The 21002-nt window shown below is 46.1% G+C and overlaps 1 protein-coding gene across 3 annotated transcripts in view; it reads left to right on the forward strand.

Annotated features, from left to right (window-relative positions):
* The window catches only part of NARS2 (asparaginyl-tRNA synthetase 2, mitochondrial), a 75541-nt gene that overhangs the window by 26592 nt on the left and 27947 nt on the right, over positions 1 to 21002 (forward strand). For all 3 annotated transcript variants that reach the window (XM_075919475.2, XM_075919476.2, XM_006131905.4), the window contains exon 7: positions 7349 to 7481. In XM_075919475.2, coding sequence (XP_075775590.2) covers positions 7349 to 7481 — 133 coding nt within the window. The remainder of the gene's footprint in view (positions 1 to 7348; positions 7482 to 21002) is intronic.

The raw sequence follows: 21002 nt of genomic DNA on the forward strand, positions 1-21002 counted from the left end.
GACCCTGGAGAGTGTAGTGGAGGAAGAACAATGACACCACCCTCCCCGGACGGGGGCACTGACAAAGACCAGAGTGGGCACTGCCGGAGGGCAGTGCCCTGAAGACAATGCCATACCGATGGAGGACATGGCAGGGAGACGCCAGCGGAAGGGGGCACGTTGGAGCAGCCAGCTAATTCCCCAAAGTCTTGCTGAAGGCGCCATGCTGGTGAGTCGACCCCATTATAGACACAAAGTTGGGAGGTGTTGCCAATATGGAAGAGAGCTGGAATGTGGTACAAGAAGATTTGGATGACCGTGAGTACTGAGAAGAAGAGAAAGAACTGGGTGTATTGGTTGATCACAGGATGACTGAGCCACAGATATGAAAAAAATTAATGCATTCCTAAGATGCATCAGGCGAGGTATTTCTAGTAGAGACAGAGAAATGTTAATAGCATTATACAAAGCAGTTGTGAGACCTTATATGGAATATTCTGTACAATTCTGGTCTCCCATGTGTAAGAAAGATAAATTTGAACTGGAACAATTGCAGAGAAGGGCTACTAAGATGACCCAAGGAATGTAAAACCGACCTAATGAGAGGAGACTCAGAGCTTGGCTTATTTAGCTGAACCAAAAGAAGGCTGAGGGGAGATATGATTGCTCTGTGTAAATACACCAGATGGATAAATACCAGGGAGGGAGAGAAGTTATGTAAGTTAAGCATCAGAGTAGACACAAGAACAAATGGATATAAATTGTGCATCAGCGAGTTTAAGCATAAAATTAGATGAGGGTTTCTAACCATCAAAAGTGTGAAGTTCGGGAACAGCCTGTCATGATTATGGGGGTTAGCCAGCAGCCTGGGTATTAAGGGGTTAACTACACCTAGCCAGGTGGAGTGACCAATAGGAATGTAGGTGGGACTTTTCAAACTGGGACAAAGGAATTTGGGCTTTTTTCTTTTTCTTCTCTCCTTTTGTCTCTCTGAGAGTTCTCTGCAGCTACAGAGAGGGACAAGCATGTCTCTCTCTCTCTCCAAGACATCATTCTTTTTCTGTAAGTAGGGTAAAGTTTAGGTAGTTTCGTTAGGTTTTATTGTGTTATGGATTGGGTATGGGATCTGAGATCTGGCACTGCTTAAAAGATGTTTTGGCTTTTCTTTGTAACTAAGTTCTAGGCCCATGGAGTTTCTCCATGAGTATATTTTGTTACCTTCCTCTCCAGTCATTATACTTGCAACCAGAATATTGTTGTAATAATAAAAGTTCTTTCTCTTCTTTTATTAACCTGGCAGTGGTTAATGGTGTGCCCTGATTTTTGTTTTAGGGGGAAGATTTCCCAAATGATCTTTCCCCTGGTTTCTTTAGCAACATTTGGGTGGTGGCAGCGGAAGTTTTATTCCCAAGATCTAGGTTTTTAAGATCTTGGGGGGAAGTTTTATACCAAAGCCTGGTAGATAAGGCTTTGGGGTACACTTGCTGGCCCCCACTTCTGCATTTATCATGCCAGAGTGGGGAAGGAGCCATGACATGGTGGCATAGCGGTGGGATTATTTGGAGAACCCAGGATTTTTAAAAGGGCACAGTTTTCTTTTGAGTTGCAAGCTTTGCAGTTTTCCTTTTGTTTTTCTTTTGTTTTTGGGCTGCCTCAGGGAGGGGCAGACCTTAAGCCAGACACAGACCTACCCAAACAGTTTGTTTTTTTCTAGCTTTCGGGACAACTGGATAGCTAGGCTAGTTAAGACAGGATGTCCAACTCTAGGACAGATTCATTCCCCAAGGAGAGGGCAGGAGCAATGTATAGCAGCGCTTCTCCCCCCTCACCAATGCCTTCTACATGGGAAGTTGCCTGTAAGATCGGCAGGCCTCTAACTGACAAGGAGATAGAGTTTTTCCTACAGCTGGAGGACAGGCGTGCACAACGAGAGGCCGAAGACAGGCGTGCACAACGAGAGGCCGAAGACAGGCGTGCACAACGAGAGGCTGAAGACAGGCGTGCACAACGAGAGGCCGAGAAGTGTGCCCAGCAAGAACATCTGGAGAGGCTAGCAGCAGCACAGGCGAGGCTAGCAGCAGCACAGGCAAGACTAGCGGAAATAAAGGCCGAGACCAGGCGAATCGAAGTGGAAACACAGGAGAGGATTGCTAAAGCGAAGGCCCCATCAACTGACCATCCTGCTCCCATGAATGCTCCAGTCCCTGTTCAATATCTCAGGAAACTCCAGGTCCAGGGAGTGGAAGAACAACAGAGACTGTATCCTCAGGGGGGTTCAGTGGAGAACCATGTGGGGATGGGGTGTGATTATGGCATGAATAGTATGTATAATCAGGCAGATACCTTAACCCAGCCCCAGAACATGCATGAGGTTTGGGGAGGGGGTGAGTGGGAATCTGGGAAGTTGTCTGTGGCTAGTCAGGCCTATGGGGAACCAGGTAAAAGTTTTCCTCAATGTTTGCCTGAAAGAGATAGTTGTGTGTCTGTGAGTGAGGCCTCTACATATCTGCCTGGAGCCTCAGAGGAGAGGCTAGTGTCAGATTTTTGGGCTCTCCCTGCCCTATTTCAGGAAAGTGTCCCTCTGGTGCAGTCTGGGGTGGCTGGCCAGAGTGAAAGTTTAGTTGGGGAAAAAGATCAAATTCTGGAGGGTGTTCAGTGTGAGCAGCCTCTGTGTGTGGAGCCTGGCAGTTTGGCTGCTGAGGAGGGGGGTATGCATGTGGGGGAAGGGTTTCTTCCCAGTTCTTTGTCTACAGGAGGTGCCTGTCAGCCTGGATTGGCTGAGAAGAGTGCTGTGGGCCCAGATTTAGCTCTGGGGGCAGCTGAAGCCCAGAAAGGAGAGGGGGAGGTCTCTGATCTTTCCCCAGAGGAGTCTGTGTGTTTTCCTGAAGGGGGGTTGTGTGAAGACCTGCCTGTTCAGGGGATAGAGGGATCACAGGAGGAGTTGGTGGTGGTTCAGCAGGGTGATGCTGCTGTAGAGCCAGGGGAAGATGAGCTTTTGCTTGCAGAAAGCCATAAGGAAGAGGATCCTTATGGTGAGGCTGGCCAGCAGGTTGCTGTGCCTGAGGGGGGTAAAAGTGACTTGGGGATAGAAAGATCCTGTGAGGAGCAAAGGAATTCCATAGCCATTGTGAGCAGGGGAGCCACACCCAGCCAGGCCTATGTCTGTGTGGGAGGGCGTTCACAACCTAAACCCACAGGGCATGTGGGAGGGAAAAGACTTGTGTTTGCCCAGGAAGGTTGCAACTTTTTAAATGTAAAAAGCCAGAATTGTCAATGTACAGTTGGGGTGGATGTGTTCCTACTGCTTATGTTAACTTGCATAACCACTGTACTGCTGTTACTAAGAATGGTAACGATGTCCACTGTGCATGATTTTGTACCAAAACCCTGGAAACTGTTACAAGATGTACCCAAGGACACACTGCATGTTCAAAAGCTTTGGGACCCTGGTATTTCACTGTTAATACTTGTAATTAGTGTTGGAGCTTCTCACCTGAGAAGGGGCATTCCAAAATTGATATGCTGTGTGGGAAGGGAAACTGAGACACGGCAACATTTTGTGCAAAGGGACCCATGTAAGGTGTCTAATGAAAGCTTGTTCACTGTTGATTCTATGTATGAGACATGTGTACAGATGTGATGTTTATATATGAAGGTTCTCATTAACAATCTTACTCTCGACATTTTCTTCCTTTCAGTAATGTATCTTTAGAGTTTAGATTCTAAAGGATTGGCCCAGCGTGATCTTGTGGGTAAAATCTAAAGTGAAAATTGGCTTGGTACTGTGGCTGAGTCCTTTGGACCAGGAGGATCTGTTTGGAGTTGGTGAGTGGGTTTTGGTAACCTCTCACCTGTGTGTGGAGGCCTAAGTCTGGTGATGGCACTGGGAAGCTGAAGTGTCTAAGGGGTTTTGCTGGTGAGGCTTCCGGCTGACCGGGGAGGCAGCTGAAGTGCTCGGTGTAATTTGAGGGGTGCCTGGGAAAGGACCCCAGTTGAGGGCGGTAAATAGCCCTGGTTTTGTGCTCGGTGTAATTTGAGGGGTGCCTGGGAAAGGACCCCAGTTGAGGGCGGTAAATAGCCCTGGTTTTAAGCAATTCGCCCTGAGCTGACACTCTCAGTGGTGCCAAGACCTGGCCTGGTGTATGATAGTGGTGTATTTCGCAAGAGACACAGAACCTGGTCAATTGAACTTTAGATCAAGACCCCACGCTATTCTAAATTTGATTTTGAGACTGAGAGTTTGATTGGTTAATGAGGCATTTCTGGACTCAACTACTTAATATTCTCTGTATAGCGGTGATGGTACTCTATGGATATGGAAGCATTTGCTTACTTTTTATGTCTTCAAGTGTTTAGTCAAGTGTGCATAATGTATTTACTATGTTTTATCTTAGACCTACAGGAAGAAATCACAGCCAGTGTGGCCAGAGGCTGTCCAGCACCGTCTGTGATTTGGTGGGCATGTCATGATTATGGGGGTTAGCCAGCAGCCTGGGTATTAAGGGGTTAACTACACCTAGCCAGGTGGAGTGACCAATAAGAATGTAGGTGGGACTTTTCAAACTGGGACAAAGGAATTTGGGCTTTTTTCTTTTTCTTCTCTCCTTTTGTCTCTCTGAGAGTTCTCTGCAGCTACAGAGAGGGACAAGCATGTCTCTCTCTCTCTCCAAGACATCATTCTTTTTCTGTAAGTAGGGTAAAGTTTAGGTAGTTTCGTTAGGTTTTATTGTGTTATGGATTGGGTATGGGATCTGAGATCTGGCACTGCTTAAAAGATGTTTTGGCTTTTCTTTGTAACTAAGTTCTAGGCCCATGGAGTTTCTCCATGAGTATATTTTGTTACCTTCCTCTCCAGTCATTATACTTGCAACCAGAATATTGTTGTAATAATAAAAGTTCTTTCTCTTCTTTTATTAACCTGGCAGTGGTTAATGGTGTGCCCTGATTTTTGTTTTAGGGGGAAGATTTCCCAAATGATCTTTCCCCTGGTTTCTTTAGCAACATTTGGGTGGTGGCAGCGGAAGTTTTATTCCCAAGATCTAGGTTTTTAAGATCTTGGGGGGAAGTTTTATACCAAAGCCTGGTAGATAAGGCTTTGGGGTACACTTGCTGGCCCCCACTTCTGCATTTATCATGCCAGAGTGGGGAAGGAGCCATGACACAGCCATCCACGGGGACCTGTGGTGGCAAAAAATCTAGACTGATCTTGATAAGTTTATGGAGGGAATGGTATGACCAGGCTTCCTACAGTGACATGCCTGTTCCTTTATTTGGAACCCTATGATATACTTTGGAGCCTTTTACCTTTTTGCCATCTTGTTTATTTTTTTAATCTTCTGTTCAACAGAATTAACATGAACAGAAACTTGTGATCTGACTTTTATCAGCTGCACGTCCTTATTCACTTTATACCCTTACTGAGTTCATCCCGGATTACATGCACAACTCCTACAGTTCTCAGCTTTGCGTGAATGTCAGGCAACTCTCATTCTCTACTAGGGATGTAAACGAGTGGTCAAGTATACGATTAACCAGTACGCCTAGGCATTTCCTGTGTCAGAGGCAGGCAGCTAGTCCATAAGGGGAGCTGGTTTTTAAATTGGTCCCCCTCGCAGACCGGTTCCCGCCTGACACCGCACACTGCTGCCTCTGATATAGAGGCAGCAGTGCAGGGTGGCAGGGGGCTCCCCACGAGTGTGGCTGGAGTGCACTGTCTGCTGGCCCCGCCTCTGGGGACAGTAGAATAGCTGAGTAACTGATAAGAATACATGTGGTTACTCGACTGTTCTATTACCCACTACAGTGAAACTTTTGTTATCCGGTATTCTGTTAATCAGAAAACTTGAACTGGCATTGCTCCCAGCCACAATACTGTCACATCTTCAGGCGCACAGGCTGGGCTTGGTTTACCATGATTGGCTTAACAATTTTTTCTTTAAGAAGTACTAATCATCTTTAACTCAAAAGAGAAATGAGAGACCAGCTGCCTCACACTACAAAACCACCAATGTTAAAAACTTGAGTTTTACTATTATTGTCCATTGGTTTTTCCTAGGTTGATGGTATCCTCAGATAACTGGAATTTTTAGATAACTGGGACACCCTAATCCCCGAGCGTGCCGGATAACACAGGTTTTACTGTGTCTAACATCCCTGTTCTTCACTGGGGGAGTTCATATTAAGCCACTGGCCTATTGTTGTAAAGCTCTTTCCCTAATTAGAACATCCATGAATCTGCAGGTCTTCGGATCACAGTGTGAAACTTGCTGCTTTGGATGTAACCTTCCCATGGTTTAAATAAAACTAAACGGTGTTGAATTTTGGTTGGATGGATTTTCGTGAAGGAAGATAGTGATCTGAAAGGCTCTTGGTTCCCATGCTATTGTGTGTGACATAAGGGAGAGAATATATTAAAAAGATTCCGTGGAAGACTGTGTTGGGCAAATACCAAACAGTTAAAAGACAAGCTTTAAGGACATTTAGGTCTCATGATGTCCCAAGTGGGGATTGAACATGAGACCTCTGGATCTGAAAGTAGGAGTCTTCTGCTACCTGAAATGAAAGACCCAAGTCTATTGTCTCAAAGGCTGTTGTAGCCATGAGAGGGAGACAGAGAACCACACTGTGTAAGAAGAGGTTACAGCTGTACTACAAAGTATTTCCTGTTGCTGCTAGCACCTGTTCGGCTTCATCAACAATGGGATCCCTCACGTATACCAGGCAGCAGTGGCTTGAGGCATTTTTACCACTACCATGTCAGTTAAGCCTGCTGAAGAGCAGGTGTGAGTAATGTGGTGGAACAGTAGTGTCTGGCATCTGGAGTTTTGGTCTGAGCATTGTGATGTGCCAGCACTTCTCTGTTCCTGAAGGGTTAGATTTCATTTATTAAGAAAAAAGTATCTAGACAATGTGTATGGCAATACCCAGGGCTCGACAAATCAATGAATGTACTCACCTGGGGCGAGTAGATTTCAGCCGGTCGCCCCGTTCACTGGTGGCGTGCGCATGCGCAATGCGGGGCTGGCGCATGTGCAGTGTAGGGCTGGCGAGTAGATTTCGCTGCGGTTTGTCAAGCCCTGGCAGTACCCATCCAAATGCCATATGTTATCTGAATGAGGCTGACTCTGTAACAAAGAGGTGGCAACTGCCTTACTTATTTCCGGGTGTGTGTTGACTTTGAAGCATAATGATGGCAGCTTTAAATGAGAATGCTGATAACTGCTTCACTGCCAGTCAGCTTAGCAGAAACTTCCCAGCTGCTCTGGAGCTGAGGGAGGAGCGTGGATCGATTGTACCCATTTCTGCTCCTAGTTCAAAATCTGCTCTTACGTTGTGTGCAAAATGCATCTTGTTTCTTTTTTCATTGCAGTGCATTTACCCATGTGTTCACCTTTGGCCCAACCTTCCGAGCTGAGAACTCTCAAAGTCGCAGGCATCTGGCAGAGTTCTACATGGTAGAAGCAGAGATATCTTTTACTGAAAGCCTTCAGGACATCATTCAAGTAAGTACCAGTGTGTGTGATTGTATAGGTATTGGAGCTTTCTCCTCCATTTAGTGGGCTCAGCCTCAGGGACAGTGCAGTTGAACCTTCTATCACCTACTGTAATCTTTCCAGTTTAGTCGTGAGTTATATTGAAGACAGCTAAGCTGTCTTTGGCCATTGAGGAGAAATGAAAAAGGATTTGAGAGAAGGGCTGATCCAGTGTGCTCTGAGTGAGCCATTGAGTTTTCTATGATGTGCTCCAGGGCTGCCCTCAGTTTTAATACAGAATAACAGCTTGCAGAAATTACTATTCACAGCATGCAGTATCCCACCTTGATATTAGCAGAAAGCTGGAAAACTTAATCACTGCTGTGTATCAAAGCTGAGATGAGAGCCATTTTGCACAAACAGATGCCGCCCTCTGGCTCTCAGAAAGCACAGTTTACACATCCCTTTCCTAGTTGTTCTGAGGAGACACACACACCCCGGAGCTTGCGGGACTAGTCAGTCCAGAGGAAATAGAGAATTAGAATCTTTCAGAATTTCTCAAGTTGTATCATTCAAATTTCTGAAAGGTTTATGGGTTTTGCTCTCTTTAGGGGACAAGAGAAAACTTTGTACTTGGGCTTTGAGAATTTTTGTTGTTGTTAAATGTCTTGCGAAATTATTTCTCTGGGTTTCCTCTTTCCCCTCAATCTCTGACAATCATCATCATCTGTGAGAGATTCGTCTTCCTATCACAATGGGTTATTCTGCAGGTCACATCTGGATTGCAAAATACTTATTATTGTTCTTATTTAAAGGCGTAGAGTTCCTGTTTCTTGTAATCACTGGGTAGGCCATTAAAAAATATCTGACAGCTGCACTAAGGTCTCAGTTTCTGTTTCTCTGTAAGTCTTTATAGAAACTCATCTAAATCCAGTACCTTTGCGGGGCTCAGTGCAATTTTTCTATTGAATGTTTTCCGTCACTGAGTGTAGTGGTTTTCCCAGTTGAAAGCCCTCATGACAAATGGCCAGATTTGCACGCCAGTGTGCTTCAAGGTAAGCTTCTAAATCCATGTGTTGGTACCAAATACAAACTGGCTAATTTTTCCAAAGTGTGAACTACTTGCAATGTCCATGGGAAGCTTTGGATGCTCAGTTCTTTTGAAAACCAAGCCATTTGTTTAGGGCTCTAAATATGAATACAAATGCTAACTTCGGGCATCCGCTTAAGTCCTAATACTGCTCTGCTGCCATTGAGGCTGACCTTACTCAGATGGGCTACTTCTGAGTATAAGAACAGAATCTTTGCTTATTTAGTCCTTGAACTCTTTGATCCAAGCAACAAGGACTAGTTATTGATAACATAGAAATGGTGGCTTTGGAGTTGTAGATGCCTGCCCACTGGGAAGCAGTCTGATGGCAAAACTTATTTAATATAAGCTACCACCAATAGCTCATACCACTTTTCATTCACTACCGAGGAGGATGTGATAGTTGTATCTGTGTCATGCCACACACTACCTTTCATTTTAGAGTGGCAGATAGTTTTTATCTCAGTGTTGCCATCTCTTTGTGATTTTTATCCCTAGGCACTGTCGTACTCAGTGTCTTTTAAAGCCCTAGCTGCAGGAGTCATATGATCATATGAGACTCTTGGCTTTCATTTAAAAATCAGTCAGTTCCTAGTCCTTGAAGTCATGGAGAAAACACTACCCAAGTCTGACCTGAAGGATCAAATCCCGAAGGCAAATAAAAAGTACCTAAAATGTATTATTTAAAAAATGACCCATCATTCAGTTAGAACAGTCAGAGTGAAGAATTCTATATAGGAACTCAACTCCCTTGGTCCTATCCATTATGACAGTGGTTCCTAACCTGTGGTCCGTGATGGGTATCGCAGGGGGTTCACAGAAAGTTTAAAAGTAAGGATCAGGCCCGCTGCGGGACTGGGACTTTCCACCAAGTGATTATCACCCAGGGCTCACTGTTCGCGACCATCTGTCCTTCCACCGTCGTCTGTGCTGTCGTTTATGCTCTAGCCTGCTCCCAGTTCCATGGTGGGCCTTATCTTTTTCTTTATCTTTTTTTTTTCTCCCTCACAGGAGAATATGCCACTATTCCTTTTCAAATATATGGACCTGCATGGAGTAACTGACAGCAGTAATAGGTTGTCATTGCCTATGCGGACCAGCACTAGTGGAGGATGGGGAACTGGAGACTCATGGACCTTGAGGTTCGTGCCAGGTGCTAGAAGCAAGTGTGCTCTATCAGGCACAGACTTTTTTGCTCCTTCCCTCCATGATCAATCCCTTGTGTCCCAAATAGTGTTCCCTGTAAACTGTGTACTTGTGAGACTAGTGCTGCTCCGCATAGGCAATGGCAACCTACTGCTGCTGTCAGTTACTACATTAACTCAAGTGGAGAGTTTGTGCAGTGAATCTAAAGGGTCCAGTCCTGCCAGTGCCCCATGTGGGTGTTAACATGATACCATAGGATGGAATATTTCAGTTTGATGTCATAAAATTCTACTCAGTTGCACACAAAAAAACTGCATTAAAAGAACATTATTCAGGCTGCCAAGTCATACACTCAATTAGGAAATGCCAGAATTAAGGTTGCCCATGCAACCTTAATTTAACCCGCTTGTGCATATGCATTATGTTACAGTCCCCAATTATACGGTTACATAATATTTTCGCCACAGGGCCCCTGCCTCAGTGCACATGGTGGCTGGTGTTCTGGAAGCAAATCTGTGCTGTTTGCCTTATTGGTTACAGAAGTCAGAAGGTGTATAGGGAATGAGGTGGGGCCTTGCAGAACGAAAGAGAACAGCCGAGTAGTTAAGGCAATGGAATGCTGTCCTAAGGAATTAGATTCAATTCCTGCCTCTGCAGCAGAGTTTCCATGAGATGTGAAACGGCGCTTTTCACAGGTGGTTCCTAATTCTGTGATCTTTGTTTTCTGGGTGCCTGGCTTGAGACACGTGGATCTGATGTGTAGAAAGTGCTGAGCACTCACAGCTGCAACTGAAGGCAAAGGGATAGTGCTACGAGTAAAGTGATATGTTAGGCTAAGTATATGGAAAAATCATAACCTATGTAACTCACATCGGGCACCCAGAATTAGAGGATACTTTTGATCTGTGCGCCTCCATTTCCCATTTGTAAAATGGGGGAATAATAGTCTGTCCCTCCTCACATGGGATGTAGCAAAAATCAGTTAATGTTTGTGAAGTATTGAGGCAACATAATAAAGAGCACCATAAACAATATCCTAAGGAAATCACTAATTCTGTCTTCAGGGCAGGGTTTGAATAGTGTGCAGTAAATAAGGAGAAAACAGATTAGTGAATAGCTCCTCATTAAATGAGCTCTGTTCATCCTTTGCACTTAATGAGGCGGGGGTTTTGTGGAAAAAACTGTATGGTAATGATGTAATTAAAGATCATAATGCATATGCACAATAGGGCTGAATTAAAGTTTCATGGACAGCTTTAATTTGGGCATTTCCTAACTTGATTGCTTGACTTTGTAACCTTAATACTATGCCATTAATGTAAGTTTTGTGTTTGTCATTAGGCAATAGGTTGTCAACTTAGTGCAAAATATTCTCTTTGCAGCTGTTTCACTCACAAATTATTTCTGGTGGTCCTTGGAGCAATTGTTTCTTGAGGTAAACATTTCCTGTGCAAAAATGGTGAAAGAAATCCACTAGAATCCCAAATTTGGTTTTGGGGGGTAATGTGTTTGCCTGCAACAATGTTCAGCTATGTCAGCGTTTCCCAAACTATGGGCTGTGGCCCAGTACCGGGCCACGGGAAAAACATACTGGGCCTCAGCATGCCTGGTGGCTGTTGGCAGGGCTGGCCTTAGGCCGATTCGGGCCCCGCGCCCCTGAACCCGGAAGTGCCGGCGAGTTACAGAGCCGGGGGCCCTGCTCCACCGATATGTGGAGCTGGGTCTCTCTTGGCTCTGCCTGGCGCGGGTCCCCCGCGCGTCCTCCCACCCCACCCCCAGAGCGTCCCTGCCGTGCGCAGCTCCTCCTCACCGCCTGCTGCTGCCCATGTGCAGTGTTGCATGTGGGCGGGGAGGACACCCGGGCGTGACGTGACGTCACAGCTCGGGATTTTAAAAGCCTTCGGAGGCACATGGTGGGGCCACGCTGGCTCCGGGTTTGGTCTCCGGCCCTGCAATGTGGAAGGCAGAAAGTAGGGAACGGGCTTGGGCGGAGGCGAGGAGGCATCAACGGCAGCGGCGGGCTTGCGCGGAGGGGGGGAAGTGGAAGGAGAAGGGGCTTGGGCACCAAGGGACAGGATGCAGGAGAGAGAGACAAATGCCAGGGGGCCAAGTGCAGACTGAGGGAAAGGGTAGGAGGGGAGGTGTCAGTGGGAGGGGCGACAGGGTGATGCTGAGAGAGGAGAGGGGAAGGGCATTGGGGGCTGGAGGAGGAGGTGCTGGGAGAAGGCTTGAAAGAAGGGGTGGGCATGAGAGAGGTGGGGATGGAGCAAGTCGTGTGAGGGCACAGGGGCAGGAGGGGATGGGGAAGAGAGTACTGAGGGGGTGGGTATCAGGGAAAGAGAGGGCAAAGGGGGCAGGGGCAGTAAGGGAAGGGGGAGGCACCAGGAGGGTGCAGGGCTAAGGGAAGGTGCAGGTGCCAGGGGATTCTGGGGTGAGGAGGAAGGGAGAGCTGGCCACCGGAAGCAGCACTGGATGGGGGAATCGGGGCAGGCTGGGGAGATTGGGGGGCCGGTTAAAGCAGGGCTGCGGGGGGGTGCAAGGGTGGGGGCAGGGAGCTGGTTGGGGAAGATGTGTGGGGGGGAGAAGAAGCGGCGCCGGAAAGAGGGCTGGATGCAGGCAGCGGGGCTGGCCAAGGGAGAAGCGGGCGGGGGAGGGGAACCTGGCTGCCCAGGAGGGGGTTGGGGGAAGTCGGGCTGGCCAGAGGCGCAGCGGGAGGAAGCAGGGGGGAGGAATGAATTGGCCTGCGGGGAGTGGGACTGACCTGGCCATATGTAGATCTTGGGACGCTGCCCTTGTTCCCCCCTTCCTCCCGCAAAGCACAAAGCATGAGTTAGTCTGGCCCGGGGATTCTATTGTCCCCCCACATACACCCCCTCGAGTAGTTGTGAACTGTCTGGCTGGTAGATACACTCATGCAGTCTGAGCATGTTTACCAGCCAAGCAGTTTGAAACTACAAACTGATACATCTAATAATAATACGACTTACCGAATGAGAAAATACCAGACATGTTATATGTCTGGTATTTTCTCAGTTTGTTTTGTGTGTGTGTATATTTTTGGGCTGTAAAAAGCAGTATTGGAAAAAAAAGGGTTCCAACTAAAGTAAAAAGTTTGGGAAACCCTGGTGTCACAATATGCCCCCCTCTTGTGCCCCTTCGTGGTTGCTTGTCCAGCGATTAAAGCCTACCAGGGCGGAGTGGGAGGTCCGGGCCCACCCTCTCTCCGGACCCCGACCCAGGGCCCTAATGTCAGGAGCGTGCCTCCTGACGGTAGTGGGTGGGGTGTCTACCCCCAAACACACCTGCTCTCGGGTTCCTCGGCCCACCCTGGGTCGTTTCCACTCCGCCGGTCAATTATTGGTCTGCGCACTCAAGCTGGTCCCCCTCCTCCGTACCTTGTTCTCCGTTCCCCTCCTCACTCCCACATCCTTCCCCTGGCTCGTCCTTTTTATCTCCTGGTCCCATGCCGGCACCCCTTTCGCCCCTCCCTATGCTGCCCAGGCGCGCCTATGATGTCACCGCTTCCCCCGGGCGAGCCCTGATGACGCGCCAGGTCTCCGGCTCCCTGCTGTGCCGGGGCAGCCCTGGCGCGGCGGCGGCAGTTTCTTCACTGGCGCTTGTGGCGCTGATAAGGGACGGGGTTGCTTCACTCCGTCACACCTGGTCTAACCCGCTTTCTGTCTGTCTTCCAGTCCATTTATCCAATCCATATTCCTTAACTTGCTGGCAAGAATATTGTGGGTGACCGTATCAAAATCTTTGCTAAAGCTGGCACTGGGGGTTTTGGAAGGGCCAGAAACCACTTATTTGAATATTCATCATTTGATTAATGAATATGCAAATGAACATTACGGTCCTCCAAAAGTTCGTGAATGGATTTACTGGTCCCCGTGTCAAAAAGTTTGGGAACCCCTGAGCTATGTCATGCCTTTGCAACAAACCAATGTAGGCAGCCAGTTGAGACTGTTCTGTTAGGACGCTGTGAGCATAGCCCTTCCTTCTAGAAACTTAGTTCCTTACACAATGACTGTGCACACAGCGGAGGTGAGTGGGAATCTGACCTGAGTCATGCATAGGTCTGGCTGTTTTGTGTGAGCAAGGCTGAAGAGGATAGGAATATCAGTGCATGAGAACTCAGGTGAATCAGGAAAATGCGTGACTCTGCTTGAACATGTAACAACCTGCAAGCCACTGAAGACTACATCATCATTGTCACTGGGCATGATTCAGGGTGAACATGAAGACAAACACTGCAGGATGGATCAGTGATTGTGCAAATGCCTTATGCTGACAGAAGAGATGTGTGCGCCTTCTACTCCCTTGCACAGCAGTCCTGCTCTCTCAAACCTCCAGTTTTGTTGTAAATACAGTGCTGCTCTGTTGAAACATCTACTATTTCAGCTTTGGGTGTAGTCTTAGGTTGGGGATAGCAAAAGTCACAAGAAAAGTACCACACAGTTAAGGTCTGAGCTGAGAATCCCAGTAAAAGAAGTACTCCACCAAAATCAGGGGAGGCCAGGCTTCATATTGTGGAGACTTTTAAAATTTAAAAAGAAAAAAGCAGGAGAAAAATGTGGGGTGGGGAGATGGGAAAATTACATAGAACCTGCTGCTGGGTCTTCTGCCTTGACCCTCTCCAGCTTTTATGCTGTCTTCATTAAGAAACTAAAAGGTCAAAAATAAAGTTTTAAGTTACCAATGTAAGAGAAAGATTGGATGGCTAACAGTTAGCAACTACCTTGAATCGTACTTAGCCATCCAATCTTTCTCCTACGTTACTAGCTTAAAACTTTATTTTTGACCTTTTGATACACTTTTTAATTATTTTTAGTCTTTTGGTGCGCTTTTAGAAAGATTGTCTTTTTAAAAAGTTTTTTTAATTTTTTTAATTTTTGTCTTTTTGGTCTTAAATCTAGTGTGTTTCAACTAATAAGAACTCCAAGGTTCATTTTGATATGCTTATGTATTTTGAGCTAGAGTGTTTTACAGAATGTTTTCTGCACTAGGTATTTACATTTTTAATTAAAAACAGTTGTGTTTAAGTCTAGGATAAAGTAATTGAGGTGATCGATCAATTGTTTTGTTGATTAAAAGGAACAAGGCTTTGAAGACGCTGTAATTCTTCGAAGGCGTCTTTATGATAAACATTGTTGCCCATTAATTTGTTTGGATCAATTTCGTCGATCTGTACACCTTCCAAAGAACATACTCAACTGAGCGCAACTGAAATTATCGTTACCTGTAGCTGCTAATTCTGCATCTTCTTCTGGTAGATTTTCTGCTCCTTGTTCGTCTTCCTCCAGGGCTTCCTCAGAGTTTTGAACCTCTTCCTTTCTCATTCTTGCAACTTTGTATTGAAGGTCAGGCTTTCTTGTGTTACCATAAATGACTGTTCTCGTGCTCCCTTTCATAGGCAGGCCACAAAGACGGAAAGCACACTACAGGTGGAGACTTGTCATTGATTTATCAATGCCATACATATTTTAAACAACTTTCGAGAAATATTGCTTTCCTCCTCCCTGAATTGAGCAATAGTGTCTGAGGCTTCTTTCAAGACTCGTAGGTTCATATTTAGTGACGTACTTGGCGATATAATAGGCGATGGCAGTAGCAACTGCACACGGTTGAATGTCCATGTTTGCACACCAGCGGCTTAAGATCAAACCTTCTTGAAGCCTCTGGAACCCAGCCCAGTCAAATCGACCTTCCAGAAGCCCTTCCCACCCTTTCAGTACAAATACAATGCACACCCATATGTTTGTAAATGTATATTCACGTGTGTGTGAATGTTGAAAGTCACATGACAGACAAGAATGGTGGCTGTTTAATAGAAAGATTGTCTAATAATAGAGGGAACAGATCTAATTTTTTTCATTTGCAGATCATAGGTATCCTATAAATTGAGCCATGTGTGGATATAAAATTGATATCTGCATCTATGAAAAATGATATAAAGAGGATATCTGCAAATTTGCAGGGTTCTAGATACAAAATTTGTATGCGTATCTGCAAAAATGAGCCACAGATATCCACACCCATATCTGCAGACATGGTTATCAATAGATATAAAGCGGATAGCTGTGGATTTGCAGGGCCCTACCTATAAACATGGCCCCTCCAGCCTACCCCATCACCAAACTACTAACAGAAATTAAATTAGCAAAGCACTGGCTATGCTCCTCCACTTGCTTTTGTCATATCTTATTCCATCCCGCCCCCCACCCCATGCACACACGCTCCCATCTTACCTGGTTAAAATTGTAACCTTGTTGGTATGTCTTCACTGCAAAGGAAGGTTTTATTGTCTCATGGGTAGGCAACAATATAACTACAGGCAGTCCCCGGGTTACGTACAAGATAGGGACTGTAGGTTTGTTCTTAAGTTGAATCTGTATGTAAGTCGGAACTGACGTCCAGATCAGCCGCTGCTGAAACTGATCAGTTTCAACAGCGGCTGAATCTGGATGCCAGTTCTGACTTACATACAGATTCAACTTAAGAACCCCAGGCATCCCCAAGTCAGCTGCTGCTGAAACTGATCAGCGGCTGATTCCAGGAAGCCCGGGGCAGGGGCTTCCTGTAGTCAGCCGCTGGTCAGTTTCAGCAGCGGCTGACTTGAGGACACCTGGGGCAGAGCAGCTGGGGTGCTGCTGGGTTGGTCCAGTAGCGCCGCCGCTCCTCGGCGCTACTGGACCAACCCAGCAGCACCCAAGCTGCTCTGCCCCAGGTGTCCTGATTCAGCCGCTGCTGAAACTGACCAGCAGTGGCTGAATCAGGACACCTGGGGCAGAGCAGCTGGGGTGCTGCCGGGTTGGTCCAGTAGCGCCCAGAGCGGCGCTACGGGACCAACCGGCAGCACCCCAGCTGCTGTACCACAGTCGTCCGGAGCAAAGCCGCGGAGCACGGGGGCAGCGGGACAGCCCAGAAGTGCCGTGGCTGTCCTGCTGCCCTCGGGCTCTGCGGCTTTGCTCTGCTTTGCTCCCCCTCTCCCTGGTCTGCAGACCAGGGGGACGGGGAGCAAAGCCGCGGAACACGCGGACAGCCCAGATGCGTCTGGGCTGTCCGCTGCCCGCGTGCTCCGCCGCTTTGCTTCCTCTCCCTGGTCTGCTGGAGACCAGGGAGACGGCCCCATTCGTAACTGCGGATCCGACATAAGTCGGATCCGCGTAACTCGGGGACTGCCTGTATAATGAATACATGGTGGCATGGGCTACACAATGGGCCAGCCACCTAGGTATGTTCTCAGCATCACCTACCAGTTTGTGCTTGAGTTGCGACATCATGCTGCCCTGTCTGACTACTGTTGGTACCTGTGCAAATTAAATTCAAGCTAACACCGAGAGGTAGGTAGGTCTACCTGTGCTAAACCACACCTTCACTTTGCAGTGATGATCTACGCCTTAGGTCAGAGATATTTCATCTCGATTTTTGCCTTGTAAAGTACCTTAGCAATTCATATATAAATAGAGTAACTGCAATCAGAAAGACACAAAGTGTGACTCGTGGTTTTGGTTTTGCGAAAATATAATCTCAGCTTTAAGTTTGAAATACAGGCAGTCCCTGGGTTACGTACAAGATAGGGATTGTAGGTTTGTTCTTAATTTGAATTTGTATGTAAGTCGGAACTGGTACATATTTTGGGGGGGTCGGGGTGCTGGAGTTAGGTGGAAAAGACCCTGATTCTCATACAACTTCCTTATTCTAAGAAAAACACATACTGTTTTGATATGAAGGTTTTTTTGGTTGATATTTTAATTAAAAATTTATCATAAGTTTCAGTGTTTCATGCTATATCCAAATCTTCCTTTTGGGGTACCTGAAAGATCCCAGTTATTCATTTAATAGTCAGAATCTTTGTTTTTTATAACTAAAAAAAGTTTATTTAATGCATATTACTGTTCCAAATAGAATTTGCTACAGATGGTTCAGTGAAATGGGTTTTAAGTGTAATCAATAGTCATTGGAGAGCACAGTGAAATATTGATACAATCAAAGCTGTTGTTGTATTCTGCTGAGCAGAAAATGGAAATCCCTTCCCGTGAAGTGTGTGTGTGAATTTATCCACAGGATTAATTTTAAAGAAAAATTCTGTGTTGGGAACAGGAGTTTAGCCACTCATTGTCCACTCACCCACTTTGCAACCAGACCCATCCCCTCGGGGCTTACCCTGCTCCGCTCCAGCCAGGGTGTGGGGTTGGGGCTTATCCCCTCTTCCCTTCTGTCCTGCTCCTCCCCATTCTTGCCCACCCACCCACTGGGTAATTTTTCAGCTTCACCTCTGCCAGGCTGGAAGGGACTTGTTAATTTCACGTGATGCTAACAAGATACTTGCAGCTCTAGTGCTGAAGAGGGAAAGAGCTGTTGCTCCCAAGGTGGGGACTGTAACACAATGAGTCTCACTGCCTGCTGCTCCTGCTGTTCCCTAGGAAATTAATTTTTCCGCTCTGGGGTGCCCCCTTTTGGCTGGTGTGTTGTTCCCCCCAGCAGACCTGCGTCCTCCACGGCGAGAAAAGCTGCTCTGCGTCTCCCTGGTCTGTTGGGGGGAAGCGCCCCCTGTGCCGCCGGAGGCGGCGACAGTGGAGGAGGCACCCCGCACTAGCTGCGCGCCCCCCCCCCCCCCGTGTGTAACCAGGGATCAGACGTAAGTCAGATTGATGTAACCCGGGGACTGCCTGTATTTTGCAGCTTGTTTTTTCCTGTACTACCTGCTTTTTTTCCCCCACAAGAAGAAAGTTGTTTATATTGAATGCTGTGGGAACCTAATTCTTACTTTAGCACAGTGCAACAAGAACAAAAAAAGCCACCACCACAACAAAAAAGTGCTACTTAAACAAAATAATGTTTTCATTTTGCAAACAAGATAATACTTTCATTTCCTAGAAAGAGGAAGCTGAATGTAAAATTCCTTCTTTTGAAATTAGTCTGTAGTAGTTGTCAGTGATTTTTTTCTAATTTCATTTACATAAACATTTTTCTAGTTAGATTAAAGAAAATGCTGTGACAGCTGTTGAATCAGTTGCTGCTTGGTCAGTTCAACTGCAAGAATACTGGCTTTTAATTTACTCAGTGTAGGTGTATCAGTAATGGTTACAGTCTTCATTTACATGTGGAAGGGCCTTTCAGCCATTTGACTCTGCAGTCACTTTCTAAACTGGGGGACAAATTCTGCTATTGACACCCAGGCATTGCCTTTACTTTTGTAGGATTGTACCGAGAGCAGAGTTTAGCTCTGTAGCAATCCATTTACCCACTGCGGTAATACAGATATCTCTTGGGAAGAATGCAACAACTGTCTTATAATGCATAGCCACACTTAAGCAGTTTTTGAAGAAGTTAAAAACACCCCCTCTGATTGGTGAATTTGGACAGTGTACCTAAAAACTGGCCTGTGCTGTGATTCCAGTCCAGTTTTAAAACTGCTTTCACTCAACTGGTTTTAAATCCAGTTAGGATTTTGGGAGGACATTTCTCCACTTTGGATAGGCCCTTGAAGAGAGATTTTTGGAGATAAGTATTCATTCTCCATGAAACACCTGTGTATAGAGCACACACCTCAGTTCTGCAGTAAGGCTGTGTGCATCTCAAGAGACTGTTTCCTAAGGTTTTGCTGACTGAGCATAATTGCTGCCCCTCAGATGTTCAGTCAGTCACTGTAGGGCTAGCCAATGGCTACTAGCCACCTGGAGTAAATAGCAGTCAGACCTTATCTGGACTTTGTTACTAAGGGTACAGTCACTATTTCAGATCTGAGAGAATGCTTCAGAACATTATAAAACATTCCTTTTATAGGGAGGTGCTTGTCTCTCGGCCCAGCTTTAGCTGAGCTGCAGCCCAGGAGACAGGCCAGGTCTACACTAGGCCTGGAAGGGCAGGTTAAGGTGCACAACTCCAGCTACATAAAGTCTAGTTGGAGTAGGGATGTAAGCGACTAGTCAACTCAACTGGTTGCTTCCCCACACCCTTGCACTGTGAATTGCTCTGTGCATTAGTCTGGGAGCTGACCTTATAGAGGCAAAGAAAGCATTGAGTACTACAGCTTTTCCCACATCATCTGTCACTAGGTTACCTCCCTCATCCAGTAAGGGCCCCACACCCTCTCTGATTACCCTCTGATTGCTGACATGCCTGAAGAAGCCTTTCTTGTTACCCTTCACATCCCTTGCTAGCTGCAATTCCAATTGTACTTTCACCTTCCTGATAACTCCCCTGCATTCTTGAGCAATATATTTATAGTCCTCCCTAGTCATCTGTCCAAGTTTCCACTTCTTGTAAGCTTCCTTTTTGTGTTTAAACTCACCAAGGATTTCCCCAGTAATACAATCTGGTCGTCTACTATATTTGCTTTTCTTACTGCGCATCGGGATGGTTTCTTCCTGTGGCATCAATAAGGCGTCTTTAAAATACTGCCAGCTCTCCTGGACTCCTTTCCCCTTCATGTAATCATCCCAGGAAATCCTGCCTATCAGTTCTCTGAGGGAGTCAACGTCTGCTTTTCTGAAGTCCAGAGTGTATATTTTGCTACTCTCCTTTCTTCTTTTGGTCAGAATCCTGAAATCTACCATCTGAGGTAGATGGGTCTGCCTTATTTCAAACCTGAAAAAGAAGGGTTCTTTAAAGGGCAAATCTCACTAGCTGGAGACCAACAAACACAGGCAGTGACAGCTCTGCTTTGCTGTTGACCTGGGTTGCCATTCAAATGTTTTAAATAGGAATCTTTCCTTTACTGTATATTTGAGAGTTTGTCTTGCTGCCTGTTTGTTCAAGAACACCTTCTAAACAATAAGAGCTAGGATCCCCAGATTTGGTATACAGCTTCTGCTTATCATAACTTAAAGCAGTGGTCTCCAACCTTTTTACACCCAAGATCACTTTTTAAGTCTCAGAACAGGCAAAGATCTACTGCCCCACCACGCCCCTTCTTTGAAGCCCTGCCCTCTCTATTCTCCTGTCCATCACTTGCTATCCCCAGCCCTTATCCACTCTGTTAAACAGTTTATTTTTAAATTATGCAATATATAAAATTAAAATCACATGTTTATAGTTATGAAATAAATGCTCTGTTTTTAATTCATGCTATTTAAATGTCAAATGAAGCATTTACAATTATACATTTTGTTCTCTGCCATTTTGTAAATCTAAAATCAAGTATTGATAATTATATATTTTTCTTCCAATAACCAAGTCTCAGTGTGACACCTGTGACTGAACAATATCTGCCTGTGTCTTGAAGTCTGGGTTGTAGTCTGAGATTGCTAGTCGTATACAGTCCATCAGATGGGCATCTGTGGTCCTGTGCTCGCCTTCAGGGGGCGAGG

Source organism: Pelodiscus sinensis, chromosome 1, assembly GCF_052426305.1.
Source record: "Pelodiscus sinensis isolate ZL-2025 chromosome 1, ASM5242630v1, whole genome shotgun sequence".
Lineage (NCBI taxonomy): Eukaryota > Metazoa > Chordata > Testudines > Trionychidae > Pelodiscus > Pelodiscus sinensis.